Raw genomic sequence first — 18,582 nt, forward strand, 5'->3', positions numbered from 1 at the left:
CTGACGGGACCCCGACTGGATCGGTAAGTATGATGGGGGGGGGGATCGGAGCACGGGGGGCGTGGAATGGAGCACGGGGGGGCTGGAATGGAGCACGGGGGGGCTGGAATGGAGCACCGGGGGGGTGGAACGGAGCACCGGGGGGTGGATCGGAGTGCAGGGGGGGTGATTGGAGCACGGGGGGGGGGGGGGTGATTGGAGCACGGGGGGAGCGGACAAGAGCACGGGGGGTAGCGGAGCACTGGACGGAGGGGAGCCGGAACAGTGTACCGGCCAGATCGGGGGGCGATCGGTGGGGTGGGGGCACATTAGTATTTCCAGCCATGGCCGATGATATTTCAGCATCGGCCATGGCTGGATTGTAATATTTCACCCGTTATAATAGGTGAAATATTACAAATCGCTCTGATTGGCAGTTTCACTTTCAACAGCCAATCAGAGCGATCGTAGCCACGAGGGGGTGAAGCCACCCCCCCTGGGCTAAACTACCACTCCCCCTGTCCCTGCAGATCGGGTGAAATGGGAGTTAACCCTTTCACCCGGCCTGCAGGGACGCGATCTTTCCATGACCCCACATAGGCGTCATGGGTTGGATTGGCACCGACTTTCATGACGCCTACGTGGCGTCATGGGTCGGGAATGGGTTAAGGAAACTTTTTTTTCTCTCAGAAATCATACCTGGAGTATAAATGTAACTTTTTTTTTTAGCTTTTATGCTAATTTATTTACAGAAATACAATAAAAATAAGAAGTTCTTTGCCATCCCCCTTGTGTACTGTGAGCAGGGCTGTGGAGTCAGTAAGCCAAGCATCCCGACTGGTCACTACTGAGCATGTGCATAAAGTGCAGCACAGATTCATCTCTACTAAAAGCCCACATCCTTAGATCAGGAACACAACAGACATTTCATAATAGGACATTTCATAACACAATAGGACATTTCATAACTTTCCCAAATTCTTATGAAGAAATATTCAGCAGATCCTGCATTGTACTACTGTACCCTATTTATTATATATTTTAGGAGTCTATCAATGTTATTCCAACTTCACCGCTCTGGTTGTGACTAGAGATGAACGAATTTGAAAGAGTCAGGGCTTATTCAGCAAGCTGTAGCGCTTACTGAATAAGCTGCAGAGGGAACTCGGCTACCTGGATAGCGACGTCTGATCAGCTGTTCGGCTCTGCAGCTGCATGTGTCGCGGCTGTGTACCAGCCTGTTTGTTGGGCTCTCCATGCATGGGTCGTGACTGTCACAAAGCTGCGACACATGTAGCTTGCCAAATAAGCCCTGACCCGATCAAATTTACTCATCACTAGTTGAGACCGAGCGCTTGTGCAGGGCTGTGGATTCTATTCGAGCGGTGCTTGCTTTGGGCAAGCGTGCCTTGCCAATGAAGCAGAAGGGGAGAGCGGAGTATGCTAATGAAGTATTAAAAATAATTTGCTGCTTTTTTGACCATGCCATTGGTGCTCTGAGGACACTTCATTTTTTGTGTGTAATATAAGTCTTCATACAAAATTAACAATCTGTATTACAATGTATATCTACTATATGAATATATAATTTGAGTTTTGATATAGAAACTCTTAATTCATCTCTGTAGACACAAATTCTTCCCCATTTTTTTAACAAGATTTTTTTTATCGCATAGCACTCGTCCGTATTACGGTCTAGTGTGACTCCAGACTAAGAAAGAGAAGCAGAAAAGGGAAATTGATATAGATCTCTCCCCAGTTTCTGATGTATCCCTTGTTTCAGATCGATGACACGCCTATTTCAACTTAGTCATCCTCCTCCTCTGATTGGGGAGGGCACCATTGTTTTCCTTTTTAAATGAAGTTGATGGACTGGTGAAAGCAGTCCGATCCACCATGGGCATTGTGTACACTAGGACTGAGAGGTCTGTGCAGGATTTGATGTTCCGTGGTCCAGATCAGATGAAGAGGAGGTGCTTTTCCATTAAATGATAAGATCCAGGGGCTGGTCCAGAAAAAATGGAAGCGGCCAAAAAGGAAAGGCTTCACCCTTCTTTTAAAAGAAAGTCGCATTTAAGGAACCTTCTTCATCCTTTTGGGACAAAGCCCCACGACTGGATGATGCAATTGCTAAAACGTCCAGGAGAGAGCCTCTGCTTGTTGATATGGGGGCACTGAGGCCCCCTAGATAGGTAAGCACACTTTGTAAGGGTACTTGGGAGACATCGGCAGGTGCCTTGAAGCTGTCTTTAGCAGCAACATGCACAGCCAAATCATTGATGATCTGGCTGGAGCAGCTGAAGGACAGGGTGGCAAGAAAAGATGTCCACCAACCCACAGATGAAAGGTGCAGCAGCTTTTCTAGCGAATGCCTCTGCTGACTCTGAGGTTGGTGGCACGATGTGCCATCATTTCTAATGCTGCCTATAGGGCTTTGTGACTGAAGTGTTGGCCAGGAGATATCCAGGCCAGAACAATACTTTGTTCCATCCCTTGTGAGGGAGAGTACCTCTTTGGCTCCGCTCTGAAAGGGATCCTCGAAAAAGCTTGAAATGTAAAGATAGGGTTCCTTGTCTTTCCATGCCTAGCAATAGGCAATCTTTCTGAAAAATAAAATTTGTCTGAAGAAAGTTTCTTAAAGATTGGGACAAATGTCAGGATCGCATAGGAAGAGGTAGGGGACTCTTGTTCAGGTCCTCTTCTCAGGCTCGCTGAAAGTCAATGATGACTCCCTGTCCAGGTAGGGGGGAGTCTTTCTTCCTGCCTGGGAAAGCATTTCGGCTAGTAACTGAATCCTCAGCCCGATTAGGTCAGGTCTGAGGTTGGAGTTAGTCAGTTTCTCAGGGAAGGTTCACCCTGACCCCTCCCAGACAGTTCAGTCTACCCTACAAAAATAAATGGATCTAGTTTGGAAGGCCATCCTCCGGGAAGTCCCAAAGTCTGAGAGGGAAGGGGTTCTACTCCCCCATCTTTTTGATATCCAACCAGACTGCTGGACTATTAATCTGAAAGCCCTGAATACTTTCCTGAAGGAGCTAAAACTGGGCAGTGAAATCCCTTCAGTGGTGGTTAGAGGTATCAAACCTGTCCAGGGGGTTCCTTGGGTGGTTAATGTTAGCACGGATTCTAGCCCCTCAGGTTGGGGGGGCCCGTCTAGGTAGAGTTGTGGTCCAGGGATTCTGGACTGTAAGTGAGAAAGCCTTGTCTTCAAATGTACAAGAGTACCTGGCTGTGGAGTGGGCTATAATCAAGTTCATTGTATCCCTACTGGGCATAATGTCAAGATCTTTTCTGACAATCGTGTAGCTCTGGCTTACATAAACTGCCAGGGAGAGTAGGGGCGGGGACTCGGTCAAAAAACATTTGATTAGAGTGACAGATCTGTTTCAGGTAGCAGGGAATCATCTGACACCCCTACATATTAGAGGGAAGAAAAATACCAAAGCAGACTTCCTAAGCCGCAATCCTCTGAGACAGGGGGGAGTGGATACTAAATCAAGATGCCTTCACACCGTTCAAATGTTGGGCCTCCCGGTAGTAGATTTGTTTGCCACAAAGTTAAATCGGAAGGTGAGGAGTTCTGTTCCCAGAACCCATCAGAAAAGCCCTTGGCTGTAGATACTCTATTCATTTCCCTGGGATTTCAGCCTGGCATACACCTTCCTTCCAGTTTCTCCAGTTCCCCCGGTCATAAGGAAAATCAGAGAAGGCGAGGATCATGTTAATTGCCCCCTTCTGGCCCAAGAGACTTTGTTTCTTTTGTCTGAGAAGATGTCTGTGTCCAATCTGAGGGTCCTACCAGAAATCCCAAATCTTTTTTTCCCAAGGGCCTAAATTCCATCCATGAGTAACCAGCCTCCACTTGACAGCGTGGATCTTGAAAGGACACAGACTTTTCCGCTAGGCTTATATCCACTCTGCTTCAGAGTAGGAAACCAATCACGATTCCGATATATGCTTGAACTTGGAGAAAGTTTTTATCCTTTCCAGGTTCTAGGGTGGAGGAAGAGTCGCCAATAGGGAAGATTCTGGAGTTCTTACTGAGGGGCCTTGAATTGGTTATCCACCACGCCCTAAAAGTACAGGTGTCGGATCTCTGGGCTCTGTATAGCTGTGATTTGGCAGTTAACTTAATGGGTGTCACGATTTATTAAAGCATCTTTAAGATCTAGACCCATTTCTAAGGTAAATTTGGTACCGCCGAACTTAAATTTGGTCTTGACTGCCTTAACTGATATGCCATTTGAAGCCATTGAGTCAGCAACCCTTAAGGTTCTTTCTTTCAAAACAGCCCTGCTGGCAGCGTTAATTTCAGCCAGAAGAGTTCGTGATATTCAAGCTCTATAACCCCGCCTTTTATCCAGATCCTAGGTGATAGGGTAACCTTTAAAACCAAAATAACTTACCAAAGACTACAGGAAGTCTTCCTTCCCCCTTTTTTCCCAATCCAAAGAACGAGAAGAAGTTGTTAGTGCAGAGCATCAAAACATACTATTGCTAGGTGATTTAGACAGTCCATTTCTCAAGCCTACTCAAGAAGCAAGGAAGTGCTGGAAGGTTAAAGGGCTCATTCCACGCGGCCCATGGCAACCTTCTGGGCAGAGAAAGTGAATGTCTCGATAGAAGAGATTTGTAAGGCTGCTACCTGGTCTCTCATTTTGGAGCATTTGTTCCTTTAGTGACATCCGAAACTGTACGTGACACATGTGAATCTCCACTGTCTCATCGCTTGCCATGTGGCCGCAGACTCTTCATGTAGGATTGAGCTGTGCTTCAGGGGTAACCCTACACTACTAGGTTGAGGTTCGATGTGTGGGTACTGGAGTACTCAATTCGTATGGATTTTCCAGACCATAAAGAACAGTACAAGTTTGAACTGTCACACAGATCTCTTGGGCTCGGCTCTTTTGAGTGCTCTGTCAAATCATTATGGGAATAGTCAAGGGCATCTGGCGCTACCGGCAGACTATAAGACTGCTGTATTATTGCTTAATAGTGTCCCAAAGTCCAGGAAATGCAGTGATTACAAAACTTTTTGTTCTAATTTCTGATTTACCTTGGTATAACTACTTATTAAACTAAATGAAAAAATGCACAGCTCCCCACTCCTGCAGCAATCTACAAGTGCTTTCGGCAAGCCCAAAAACATGACACTAAAAGGTCTGCTGTTCTGTTTCAATGCCCAAAGTGTTTTTTTATTTACATTGTGCACATATCCGTTCCAGAAGGGCAATAAATGCGGACTCGTTTTCAACTGTTTCAGGTTCTTAATCATACCCTAACAACGGTGGCTTGTGGCACAACTTTACTACATAGTTCAGTTTTTCTGCATGTTACCCAATGAATCTATAGCTAATGTTTTGAGTTCTACTTGTAGACCGATACAAGCGTGAAGAACGTAGACGAGAGGAGCTATATAGACAATATTATGATGACCTTCAAAAAAAAGCAGAACAGGATCGCCGCGTGGAATGCTCGGTTGTTGTTGCAAACAAGCAGTCAAAGTAAGAAAATGTAGAACATTTGGATTCACTTTATTCTTCTCCAAATCTTTTTTTCCTATGTTAAAGCTCTGCTTAAAATGAACTAGTTATATTTTATTTTTATTTTTAGGGAATATGCAGAGTCAGTGGGAAGAAAGGTCCGTGACTTGGGCATGTTGGTAGACTTGATATTTTTGAATACAGATGTATCTTTATCTCAAGTCTTGGAAGATGTGACTAGAGGGGGCACACCTTTTGCCATAGTTATATCCCCGCAACATCAGACTCATCACTCCTGCACTGTAAATATCTTGTTTGGGACACCTCAAGGTAATATGTCATCTGCTTCTAGTTAACACACAGTGTTTGTCTTTGAGCTTTGAGGATTTTTATGAAGGCTATAAGAAAAAAAGGTACGACTTTTTTATTTTTAGGAACAGAATTACAAAATGTTGGTTGTTCCGTGATTGTTGATTGAGCAATAAACACAGTTCTAAGTGTAAAACTGTTTCATAAATCTCCCTTATTGACATTTTTTCTATTTTATTACCTTTTATTTTTAATTGACAACAGGAAGTTACGGCATATCCGGTATTGATAACGTGAATGCAAGATGTCACATTTCGTCTTCAAATCCTGTTCAGTCATACTATAAAATTTCTGCCACATAGTTAATAAGTATAGGGCTTATTTTAGTTTTGCTCTAATATATGGCCGGTTTTCTTTTCTTGGATACCTGCAAATGCAATAGAAATGTTGGTCTTTTAAAACAGATGTAAAAGAATTGAAGTAGTTAATGGCTTTTTCAATTTTGGGTAAACCCCTGTTCCCTGGATGGCTGCATTTTGTTAAAAAAAAAATAATACATACATACATACATGCATACATACATACATACATACATACATACATACATACATACATACATACATTTTTCTCACTCTCTTTAGGTCTGTTTCCGTCGCTGCTCCTGGTATCTATTATTGTCCACAGCACTGAAGTCGAATCAACAGCACTGCAGCAAATAACTGTACCTGAAAAATAACAGGCTGTACCTGTGTTGACAACACAAACCCCTGAGCTCACTTATTGGCTGCAGTGCTGTCATTTTACGTGGAGATCTACAACATGAATGCATCTGGTTTTTCCTATGTATATTTAACTTCAGCTTTTTGTTTCTATACATTTGTATACACTAGCATTTTCTGAGAACTGCTATAAAAACTTCTATTTTGACAAAATACTTTCATTATCACTACAGAGCATCGGAACATGCCACTTGCAGATGCCATGGTTCTTGTGGCAAGAAGCTATGAACGGTATAAAGTAGAGAAACGTGACAAGGAACGTGAAGATGTTGCAAGACAAGCTGCCAAGCTGTCTACAGATGCAATTTTGAGAGAACGTACGGAGGAAGGAATAAGGGCTCCTCCACCTCCTGGAATAATGACCTTGCTTAACTTGCTTGCAGATAATAGATATGTTACCGCCGAGGAAATAGAAAAAGTTATACTCTATTTACAAGATCGTAAAGAGAGAATTTTGGCTTTATCTGGTGAACCATTAACACGTAAGTAGGGATTGTTCTAACTGCATAGCAACTTTTGTTTTTTAGTTTACTAAAATTGTACTTTAACTCTCAATCTTACATGTGCCTGTTCTGTGTTTTTTTTTTTTTTTTTTCTCGTCTATAGCACAACTCTCAAGACCTTTGGGAGCAAGCTCTGGACCTTCTCATGAGGGATCTTTGACCCTTGGAAGCAGTCAAACAATGACACAGCCGCTGACTTCTGGTACTCCAACCACTCAAACTCCAAGCAAATCTCAACAGGAGCTGCAGGCAAAAATTCTCAGTCTGTTCAATAGTGGAGCAGTCTCTTCTCTTACTTCCAAGCCAACCAGTTCAGGAGCAACAACTACTACCCCAGGCCAGAGCTATGGCACTACAGCCTCTACACAACGCCCAGTAGCCCAAATGGATGTTGCATCTCTTGGTCCATCTGTCCAGCGGTCTCAGGCCATAGTGAACCAACATCCTAGCTCTTTGACTCAAGGTGAAGGAGTAAGGGGTGCAGCTTCCAGGCCTGTTCCATCTGTTCAAATGCAAAATATGTATGGGCAACTTCGTCCACAAGCTCCAAATAATGTACCTAACCAACGACCAGTGGCATCTGTAGGCATAAACTTTGACAATCCTAGCGTGCAGAAAGCTCTGGACACATTGATTCAGAGTGGACCTGCACTTTCCCATTTCGTAAGTCAGACGACTGCTCAAGCAGTTCGCAGTGGGCCTCCACAACAGCCTTCACTGGTCACTTATCCTCGCCACTTCTAAACCATGCATTAGGTCTTATCGATCTTGTTTTGACCTCTAGAGGTCACCTACTAGTGCATTTCTAAAATACAAACAGATGGATATTCCTTTTTGTTTTGTTCTACGATAAAGCCAGTTAGTAAAGCAAAACTTTATATAATGGTTCGTTAATAAGCGTTCGTTAATAAGCAGATTCCCCACTTTTTATTTTCAGAATTCTCCTATTTTGTTAATCTGCATTAGTCCTCAGTAATTTTGCATTGTTAAAATTGTTTTGTGAAAACTCCCTACAATGTCATGTTTATTACATGAAATTTGTTTCTTGTGGTCTTCAACTTTTTTAGTAAAAGTTATTTAAAAAAAAAAAAAGTTTGACTCCTTATTAAAAGCATAAGTTTGCTAAGTATATGCTCAATTCTTGACTCCAGAATATAGAGCAGGAGTTCTTGTCTTTATTGACTTGCCTTTTGTTCATGCTTCAGGTTTTGTATCTTTTAGTTATAGCACTTGGTCAAAAAGATTTTTGGATTTTCTAAAAAGTGTAAGCAAATGGTTTAACTGCAAAAAGGTTCATCATTAGAGTTGAGCGAATTTCTTCGGGTCCCCGCTTAGTCGGCAAGCTATAGCGCTTGCCGAATAAGCTGCAGAAGGAACAGCGGTTGATCTGCGCTGCAGCTGCATGTGTTGCGTCTGTCATTGTCACAGCACATGCATGGAGAGCCCAACAAATTTTCCATGCATGTTCTGTGACAGTGACACAGCCGCGACACATGCTTATTTGCTTATTTGGCAAGCGCTAACGCTTGTAGTATAAATGGGGACCCGAAGAAATTCGCTCAACTCTATTCATCATTAAGATACAGGCTGGGCCATGTATATGGATACACCTAAATAAAATGGGAATGGTTGGTGATATCAACTTCCTGTTTGTGGCACATTAGTATATGGGAGGGGGAAAACTGGCATCAGTCGAACATCCCTTTGGCGCAGATATTAGCTACTCACAAATGGCACCCTTACAAAATCCAGCTGCTGTAGCATCTCAACGAGGATGACACAGATCGGCACACTGAATTTGCAGAGTGGGAAAAAATTGGAACAGGACCCTCAGTTTAAACAGACCTTTATGTTCCGTGATGAGGCAAACTTTTTTGGGTGGGCCATTTATATGGATACACCTAAATAACATGGGAATGGTGACCGTTTTCTTGCGAGGGTGTCTTGCATTGAGATCTGCTGCAATGACCCGGGTACTGCGTTCACCAGACATCAACACCATTTCTATCCGCTCCTCACGTGTTAACCTCTGCTATAGGTCAATGGCTGTAAACAAAGAGAAACTTGTAAATAAATTAAAGAATAAAGTTACATTAAAACCAAGCACGCTATTGTTTTTCTTGTGAAATTCTCAATAAGGTTGATGTGTCACATGACCCTCTTCCCATTGGAAAAAATAAAGTTGGATCCAAAATGGCCGACTTTAAAATGGCCTCCATGGTCACAACCCATCTTGAAAAGTTTTCCCTCTCCCATGTACTAATGTGCCACAAACAGGAAGTTGATATCACCAACCATTTCCATTTTAGTTAGGGGTATCCATATACATGGCCCACCCTGTACTATCATTGCCTGCAAGCTCCTCTCTTGCATTGACATGACCATGTGTCTGTTGCTGTTGTTTCTTGTGTTACATCTCAATATTGTACTCTAAACACATGGTTATTTCCCATTTGTACGGAGATGAAATCACATCACATGCCCTGCTGCTTACGAGTTTGCTCCCTCACTCCTGGTTTCTTGAGCAGATTGAGCATTATAACAGTTGCAGAGCTGTGTATGTGAAGACCGTAGGTGATTACAGCTCCGCCTTGTAGAGGCATGTAGAGCTCTAACTGTATCTGCGAGAGGAGAAACAAATCAAATGAAATGTAGCCCTTTTACATGGTACTCAAACATGAATCAAAAAACATTTAGACTTCACCAATATAATAAAAAATAATCATATTTCCGAGCTTTGGTGTGGCATCACTTGGTGAGCATTCAGACAAGCGGGTACTTCTTGGTATTTTTTGTTTTCCCAGAAGACAACTTAAAATTGTGTAATAACATTTTCAACACCACATCAAAAGGGTGTAATAAAATTAGGTTTATTGCATTTTGTGCTGACAGTCTCAAAACAAATTAAATCGGCACATTAAAGCTGTATGAGTAAGTAAGAGCATTCAACCACAAAGAGAACCACACTAAATAGCTACACAAAACATGAAACTAGTCCTGTAAGATACATAACGAAAGCAGCCAGTCTATAGCAGTGATTCATTTGGTTTGGAACAGAAATATTTGTACACTGATTTTTAATCTATATCCATAATAAACAGACAAAATTAAAGCATTTTGTATTTACTAGCCATCTAGGGAAATAGCACATGTCAAGTAACTGGGAGTCACATAAAACATAGAGTGCAGTTGAGGGTTTCTTGTAAAATCACATTGGTGGTAGAACTTTTCAAAACACATTTAAATATGTCTAAGTATGAAATATATATATTTATATTTATGTATATTGCACAGGTAGCACAAAGTGAGTTAAATTAACAGGAGAATAAGATGTTGGAGCATTTTACTAAAGTCTTGTTGTCAGACCTAGTATTCTGACCCTTGTAGTGCAACTTGTTTGAAATCGCTAAGCTGCCACACTAGCACTGAACTTTATTACCTCCCACCCAAAGTGCTAATCAGGACATGCCAGTTAGCCTCATAGTATTGGAAGATTTTAGAGAAGACCGACTTCTCAGCCATTTGTCATCGTGTAAAGAAAAAGCAAATTGCTTACTCAAGTCTTATCACTTGCTGAGGCATTACTAGGTCTCCCTGCTTCCCCCCCCCCCCCTTTCGTTGATAGAACTATTACCAAAATATTTCTTATTTTCTCAAAGGTCCCTGATATGTCTGCATAGAAGCAAGAATGTGCACGCTCCAACTCTGAGATGTGCATTTGAACACTATTAGCAGGTTTAGTAAATCCTGGCCTCTTCGTGAATTGCTCCTTTTAAACAAAACCCTAGCCAAGCTACTTCATTGGCAATGAAGCACAATTCGTTTTTGTTTTTTGTTTTTTTCTCTAGTGCAGAATCGAAATTGGCAATTTTAAATTTAATGCAGTTTTTTGAGGGGGTAAATAAAGCTTAAAAAGTAGTTTTTGGTTCTATATAAACAAAGATGCGACTTACAAGTTTAACTTTTGAATGTGATTTTGTTCAAATCTCTCATTTTTATCGGATTGATATCTGGCAAACCAGTTTTGTGCTGCTTTTGTTTATCTTGCAAGAATACGTAGCTAATTATATATGAATAAATGTTGATCTCTATGACCCCTTTTGTAATATAATCTAGAATGTATACATCAGATGAATGCATTCAATGGATGCCATTCTCTAGCATTTGTCACCTATAGGGATCCAGTGTGGGGGAAAAAAATTTTTGTTTATACTGACCAGACTGAGGCCAAAAGAACATGCCTTCATCAGCCTAATAACCTTTTGGGCAGGTTTAGTCTGGATGCTAGGAGCTTTCTTGGTCTAAATAACCTTATGTTTGTGATGTATGTTTAACACTGCCTTAACTTAATTTGTAAAAGTAATATTCTCAAGACTTTTAGCACTGGGATTTAAACAAAAATACTTGGTTTCATTGTAATAGAATAAAGGGATTCAAAATGGTGGGAAATTGGCACGCAAAGTATTCCATTAAAGATGAACACTTTTTTTGTACAAGGATTAAGCCTCATTTACATAGAACCGGAAGATGAATATAGGAGAAAAATGCACATTTTCTTAACTTTGTTACATCATCTGTTTGCTAAGATCTATGTAGTGGAGCACAAGAAAGCCAGTTTTTCACTCTTAGAGGCACTTCAAGGAACAAATAGTAAAACTCATGGACCACTTATGTACAAATGTGAAAACAGGCTAAAATTTACCCTGTCCCTGCTGCAAAAGATGCCTTACACAGAAAAGCTTGGACCTTGCGAAGTTATGATCACCGTCATGTTCATAGTTGCTCACATCGCCTTAATTAAACAAAATTTGCGTTGCAGTAATGCACGGCTGCTGCTTTTCTCATTGTACAGAAGAATGGATGCAACTGCAAAGCCCAAATTACAAAAGTAGTTCAAGCCTATAATTGAAATGGAGGGATGATGAGGAGAGCCATGTGTTACACACCTAGTAAAGAATAAATGTATTTATTAAAGGTTGTTGTTTGATTTTGCTCTAGATACCGACTTCATGCTGCAGTCTTTGTTTGAGACCATTTTACTACTGTATTTGGCAGGTTTTTACTAACTTGAGGACAAATGGAATACATTTATTGCAAACACTACAGTTTCATTTCATACATGAAAAGCACCGGAATAAGCTAAAAATATAAACACCAAAAGCAAATAAGTCATATATAGCTTTTCCAATATTTTAAATATACTTTACAAGATACCTCAGTGATGAGGAGCTTGAGCTATTACAATTATAAAAATATTGACTGAATGTGCTACAGATGCGAAATTAATAAAACTTTGCAGTACATGCTTTACTCTTTTGTTTTAAACAGTAGAACTCTGCATTCTGAATAAATCTCTTTATATATTTATATAGTTAAAAAATATATATGTACACTGGCGAGTGTTTTTTTTTTTTTCTTTCACACCTACGCCACATACAGCTTAAAGTCACAGCACTATTAACAATGGCACTGGAAAACATTTAAACAACTAAAATGAATGGGTTGTGGTTTCTCTTTTTAATAGTTATATACTGTGAATGCTGAATTAACTGCACTTACTACGATGAAGTGGCCCATCAAAAAGAACAAACGTGCAATTGAAAAATTAAAGCCCAACAAAGTTTCAACCTTTATCCCATTTATTACAGTTCTGGAAGACCGGTTTGTGGATAGTTTGGTTGCTGTTTTTATATGTTTTTTATGTAGACTTTTTTTTTTTGTAATTTTTTTTTTGTTTAATAAAATGTTTCAAAAGTGCATAAACATTACCGGCCTTGTATCATTTTGTTTTAAAGATGGTTTTGACTAGTTTTTAAATTTGTATTCTCCCTTTATGTGGGAGCCACTTCATTGCAGAGAAGGAGGACAAAAGAAGCAAGCAGAAAAATCACAGCTTAAAGACTTATGAATGGGTTAGTGTGAAATGAACTTTACATAAAGAATCTATCCTAGGCCATGCAATTTGAGACTGCAAAAGCAAGTTACAGTCTCCAAAAGGTCCCCTGATTTTCCTGCTACCAGTCTGAATCTACACAAACTGTTGCCCTTGCACTTTGTATTAAATTTGTAATCACTGTGCACCGTCCTGGCACAGATCCTCAGAGGCAATACTACAGAGCAAAAGGGTAGAGTAAAAGGCAGAAACTTTTTCTTTTTGCATCAGATTATTATTGCAACATGCTCCTCGGCATCAGACAATATAACAGCCCTTGCTTGATTTCCTGCACAGCTGAGTGGTCCTCTTAATGTCTTGTTTGGCCTCTTCTGCGACTTTGGCTTTATTCTTCCTGATCTGGGGCATGTGCAGTCTGAATAAGACCATAATTGTCTGCTGTTACCCCAAATCCTGACAGCTCAAATTGCTGAAGCCGAGGAGAAAAGAGCGGCTGTCAAGAATAGGGCGTGGAGGGAGGAACATTTGGAACGGTAAAGCATGCTGGTGAATACTCCCTCTTTCCCTTTTCTTGTCACACCAATGCTTTATCTAATGACTGGTCTTTATATCCAATATGCGTAGATGAAAGTTATCTTCTGATTTCTGCCTGTATAACCCATGTGTTCTCCAAGTCTGTGTCGGGGAGAAATTAGTGTAACAGTGGATCACAGTATGCACAGAGGGGCCAGTATTTATAGCATCTTAAGCAGTGCGGCTCAGTTTAAGAAACATAGACTTATGTAAGGATTTGGAAACCAGCTTCATCAGTAGCACACTGGTGAAGATATGAGGAACAGTTGCACTTGTGCTGGAATGGAAGATCTGGTGCTGCAGTTCACATGTAAGGGCATTAAAGGGAAATGGAAGCAAGTGAAGTTTGTGAGCACTGACCATATGCCTCCTCCCAACTCTCCTGATCTCTTAATACTTTTGCAATGTGGAGAGAGGTTTGAAGGCTCCTGCTAAGTGCAGCAAAAACTTCATCCAGGTTCTGGTATTCAAGAATAGATGGTTATGACCTCACGTCCACCACCACGAACCAACATAACTCGGTCCAGATGTTCTGTGAGGACTTCTAAAAACTCCATATCTGGTGGCAGAGGTTGAGGAAATTTAGAAATGGTTGTGAGTGGATCATTTTGTGATTGAACTAGTCCTATGACGATAAGAATGATATACCGTATATAGAAAATTACAATGCAGTGCTCATTTACGGAACAGATGCTGTGTAGCACTAGATAGCCACTGTAGTTCAGAAAACAATTCTGTAATGTACAAGATCAGCAAAACTTCACATTTTGAGCTATAAATTACATGGCTACAGAGACTGACTGCCGCGTTTCATTATGTTAAGAGTATATTTTTACCCCCAAAAAACTACTACCTTTTCAAAGATGAATTTTACTGTATTTCGTAGAAAAAGATACAGTTTTCATCGCCTTTCCTATTACGAGGTGGACCAGGCATATTAAGTAGAACAAGTTTTGCATCGTGAGATTTCTTGACAATAACCTCATTAAGTTTCACAGCTGTATGCATCCTCCGAACATTTGTTTGGTTCCTGGGTAAAAAGAAATTGAATAAGAAACTTTGTATATGTTTTCAAGCCTATTAATATATTAGATCCTCCAGTGATGTTTAACAAGCACATTTTCAAAACAAAAAGACTTACAAGTTTTCCCACTCTCTGATTGCAAGAAAATAAGAAACAAAGCTGAATTAGTGTTACATAAAGCGAAAATATGGATAATCTTTATATTCTCCTTCATGGCAGTAGACTGAGTTCAATAAAAAAAAAAAGATTGTAAACAACTTGTACATGATCTGTTGATGGGCTGTTGATATTTAGAAGTGTCCTATCACCTGAACAGTTTTCACTGAATCTGAGGCTTCTATTTCAATCTCTATTTTGGAAATTGACAGAATACATACAACCTTTGTGGGCCGTATAGTCAGCTATAATAAAGTGGAGATCTGTCTTCCCAAGGTTTTTTTTTTTTTTTAAGCCATGAATGATAGCTGGCACCTTGCCATCCTTAATGGGGGGGAGGGGAAATCCTATAAGGAGGACTAGATGAATGAACGTGCTCGGATAACATGTTATCCGAGTATCTCTCTGTGCTCATATATTATGTTTGAGTCTCTTCATCTGCATGATGTGAGGTTAGACAGCCTCAACACGTGGGTATTGGGTAACAAATAGCCTCAACATGTGGAGATTGCCCAACAGCTGCAAATCATGGAGCCGCACGGACTCGGAACAGAATATATAAGCACACCCAGATGCTCATCGCTAGATCAATGTAGTTTCAAATCCTTGCTCCAAACCCAACAGTTGGAAAAGCTGGTGGGAGTGCAAGGGTCTTTTCAAAAATCCCAACACCTAACTCAGGAGCTGTGCTCGATTAACTACCAGACTAAGCTGATGCCTCCAACAGCTCTTGATTGCATCTTTTACAGATCCAGCCTCCCCTACGTACCTGTATAACCATCCAAAATAATGGAATGTGAGTACCATATACCACCCATGTTCCAGCCATTGGACCTGGTACCCCGACCTCCCTTTTGCTAATGGAGCCACCTGCTTTCTGTTGTCCCCACTGGTACTCTGGTTTAAACTGGAATAGCCTTCCATATAACTTGCCCCCATATTTTGATTCTTAACCTCATCATAATGGCACTAGCACAATTCAGCTTTTCCATCATATCTGATATTCATGTGGATCATTCTCCCCACTAATTAATTTTAGACCAGATCAGCAAAACCTTAACATTGTTTTATAGATAGTATGTTGGGTCTGTTGTTATTAGTGTTGTCTTGTAGTTCTGGAGCACCTGGATTTAAATCTGACCAAGGATAATATCTCCATTGAGTTTGTATGTTCCCTCCATGTTTGCCTGGGTATCCCCTGAGTACTCTCATTTTCTCACATGCTATAAAAGATATACACACACAGCCTCCACCATCTTTTACACAGGATATGGTGTGCTTTGGATCATAAGACATTTGCCAAAGAATGCTTTTCCAGAACTTTTCTGGCTTTGGATGTGTTTTAGTCCAAATGTAATCTGGCCTTTCTACTAGGTGGGCCATTTATATGGATACACTTAAATAAAATGGGAATGGTTGGTGATATCAACTTCCTGTGTGTGGCACATTAGTATATGGGAGGGGGAAAACTTTTCAAGATGGGTGGTGACCATGGTGGACATTTTGAAGTCAGCCATTTTGAATCCAACTTTATTTTTTCCCAATGGGAAAAGGGTCATGTGACACATCAAACATTGAGAATTTCACAAGAAAAACAATGGTGTGCTTGGTTTTAACGTAACTATTCTTTCATGAGTTATTTACAAGTTTATGACCACTTATTAAATGTGTTCAAAGTGCTGCCCATTGTGTTGGATTGCCAATGCAACCCTCTTCTCCCACTTTTGACACACTGATGGCAACATCACAGAAGAAATGCTAGCACAGGCTTCCAGTATCTGTTTCAGATGCTGCACATTTCTATCTTCACAGCATAGACAATTGCCTTCAGATGACCCAAAGATAAAATTCTAAGATTGGGAGACCTTGGTGGCCATTCAACTGGCCCATGACAACCTATCCACTTTCCAGGAAACTTCATGTAGGAACTTTTATCTTTGGGGTCATCTGAAGACAATTGTCTATGCTGTGAAGATAGGAGACGTGCAGCATTTGAAACAACGGATACTGGAATCCTGTGCTAGCATTTTTTCTGCGGTGTTGCTATCAGTGTGTCAAGTGTGGGAGAAGAGGGTTGCATTGGCAATTGTGATGAGCGAATATACTCGTTACTCGAGATTTCGCGAGCACGCTTGGCTGACAGTATTTTTAGTGCTCGGAGATTTAGTTTTTCTTGCCGCAGCTGAATGATTTACATCTGTTAGCCAGCATAAGTACATGTGGGGGTTGCTAGGGAATCCCCACATGTACTTATGCTGGCTAACAGATCTAAATCATTCAGCTGCGGCAAGAAAAACTAAATCTCCGAGCACTAAAAAATACTCAGAGGACCCCCGAGCGTGCTCGGGAAATCTCGATTAACGAGTATATTCGCTCATCACTAATTGGCAATCCATCACAATGGGCAGCACTTTGAACACATTTAATAAGTGGTCATAAACTTGTAAATAACTCATGAATGAATAAAGTGGGGAACCCTCTGTGTTTGCTCTCACGAAGTCTTCTCTTTATGGTAGCCTAGGATACTGAAACACCTACTTTCTGGAGCGTTTTCTTCACTTGGGTAAATATTTTTTTCACCATGGAAAGAATTCTGTGACATTTGTTATCTCTAATGGCTTTCTTTTTTCAGCCTAATGATGGTCTGTAGAGTTGAGCGAACATGATCGGCTCCCTCCTTAGTCGGCAAGCTATAGCGCTTGCCGACTAGTTGCATAGGAAACCCAGCTTCCTGGAGCGTGCCGGCTGATCAGCTGTCTGCCTCCGCAGCTGCATGTGCCGCGGCTGTGTGACAGGCACAACACATGCATGGAGAGCCTATTTGTTGGGCTCTCCATGCATGTGTTGTGCCTGTAACAAAGCCGCGGCACATGCAGCTGTGGAGGCAGGTATAAAGGAAGCAAACCCTGTTGTGTCACAGGGCCGTGACACCGCACAGAGGGCGCAGGCAAGGAGTCACAGAACTCTGCCCCAAGACTCGGTCAGAGTCTCTCGAGACCTGCGCTTGACACCACTACAGTGGTGTCAGGAGTAAACTATAACAGGTTCAGCGCACTGGGTGCGTGCAGCGCCGCTCTGTCGAACACTAACCGCCCTAACTAGGGACGGGTAAGCGCACGGTACCGCACTGGTTAACGCTGCTGATAGACGCTGTAGATTGTGCCTCGTGCTGGATGGCACTAACTGGCGCTAGACAGCTCCAACATTCGCGAACATTCATCACTAGGGATGGGAATGATTTGGAGCTTTCACTGAAACAGGCATACATCCACACACACACAATAATTGATTTATGCTAGCGCATGGTCGTGCGGCCATGCAAACTTTTTATAGCTGTAGCTCTCCAGGACCTTCCTAGTGATCCAATAGGTGCCGCTACAGGACCTGAGCCTCTGTGACCCCCGACCTCCAATGAGTGGTTGACCCATGGGCATGCTCAGTTGGGGAAAAATCAGGACATAGTCCCTGGAACATCTGCTTGCCACTGATCAGTGCTGGCTACAGGGGCTGAGCTTGGAAAGGCAGCAGTAACCAAATTCACAATATCTGCTTGAGCCAGACGCTGGGATCAATGTCTCTGCTGAGCAGGTTTCACTACGGCTGGAGGAGAATGGGGGACCGCGGCGGACATGGTTTGAGATTCCCCCTGTGCAGCGGTGGGAACTTGACACCTAAGAGGTCTGTTTTTCTTCCATTGACCTTTTTTGACAGCATGTCTTGAGTTCACAGCAACAGCACCCAAATGTAAATGCCACACTCTTTTATTTGCTTAATTGATGTTGGATTATCAAGGGAATAGCCTTTGCAGCCAATTAAACAGCTTGTGAGATAATTGTCCAATTACTTTTGGTCTGTTTATAAAGCGTCAGCTACATATTAAAGA

The 18,582-nt window shown here is 41.6% G+C and overlaps 2 protein-coding genes across 7 annotated transcripts in view; one reads left to right on the forward strand and one right to left on the reverse strand.

Moving 5' to 3' along the window:
• The window catches only part of NCOA5 (nuclear receptor coactivator 5), a 55,155-nt gene extending 46,974 nt beyond the window's left edge, over positions 1 to 8,181 (forward strand). For 2 of the 5 annotated variants that reach the window (XM_069752194.1, XM_069752196.1), the window contains 4 exons: positions 5,357 to 5,483; positions 5,593 to 5,792; positions 6,724 to 7,032; positions 7,157 to 8,177. In XM_069752194.1, coding sequence (XP_069608295.1) covers positions 5,357 to 5,483; positions 5,593 to 5,792; positions 6,724 to 7,032; positions 7,157 to 7,797 — 1,277 coding nt within the window. In that variant the 3' untranslated portion in view covers positions 7,798 to 8,177. Of the gene's footprint in view, positions 1 to 5,356; positions 5,484 to 5,592; positions 5,793 to 6,723; positions 7,033 to 7,156 lie in introns of all 5 variants that reach the window. The other 3 variants (XM_069752198.1, XM_069752195.1, XM_069752197.1) reach the window with 2 other exon arrangements.
• A 1,726-nt stretch (positions 8,182 to 9,907) lies between these two features.
• Positions 9,908 to 18,582, reverse strand: part of SLC12A5 (solute carrier family 12 member 5) — a 173,514-nt gene continuing 164,839 nt past the window's right edge. Inside the window, exons 24-26 of one of the 2 annotated variants that reach the window (XM_069752192.1) lie at positions 14,661 to 14,675; positions 14,416 to 14,549; positions 12,791 to 14,078 (exon numbers count right to left, since the gene is read on the reverse strand). In XM_069752192.1, the coding sequence (XP_069608293.1) occupies positions 13,987 to 14,078; positions 14,416 to 14,549; positions 14,661 to 14,675 (241 nt within the window). In that variant the 3' untranslated portion in view covers positions 12,791 to 13,986. Of the gene's footprint in view, positions 14,079 to 14,415; positions 14,550 to 14,660; positions 14,676 to 18,582 lie in introns of both variants that reach the window. The other variant, XR_011318419.1, reaches the window with a different exon arrangement.

Source organism: Ranitomeya imitator, chromosome 2 (genome assembly GCF_032444005.1).
Source record: "Ranitomeya imitator isolate aRanImi1 chromosome 2, aRanImi1.pri, whole genome shotgun sequence".
In the NCBI taxonomy this organism is placed as follows: Eukaryota; Metazoa; Chordata; class Amphibia; order Anura; family Dendrobatidae; genus Ranitomeya; species Ranitomeya imitator.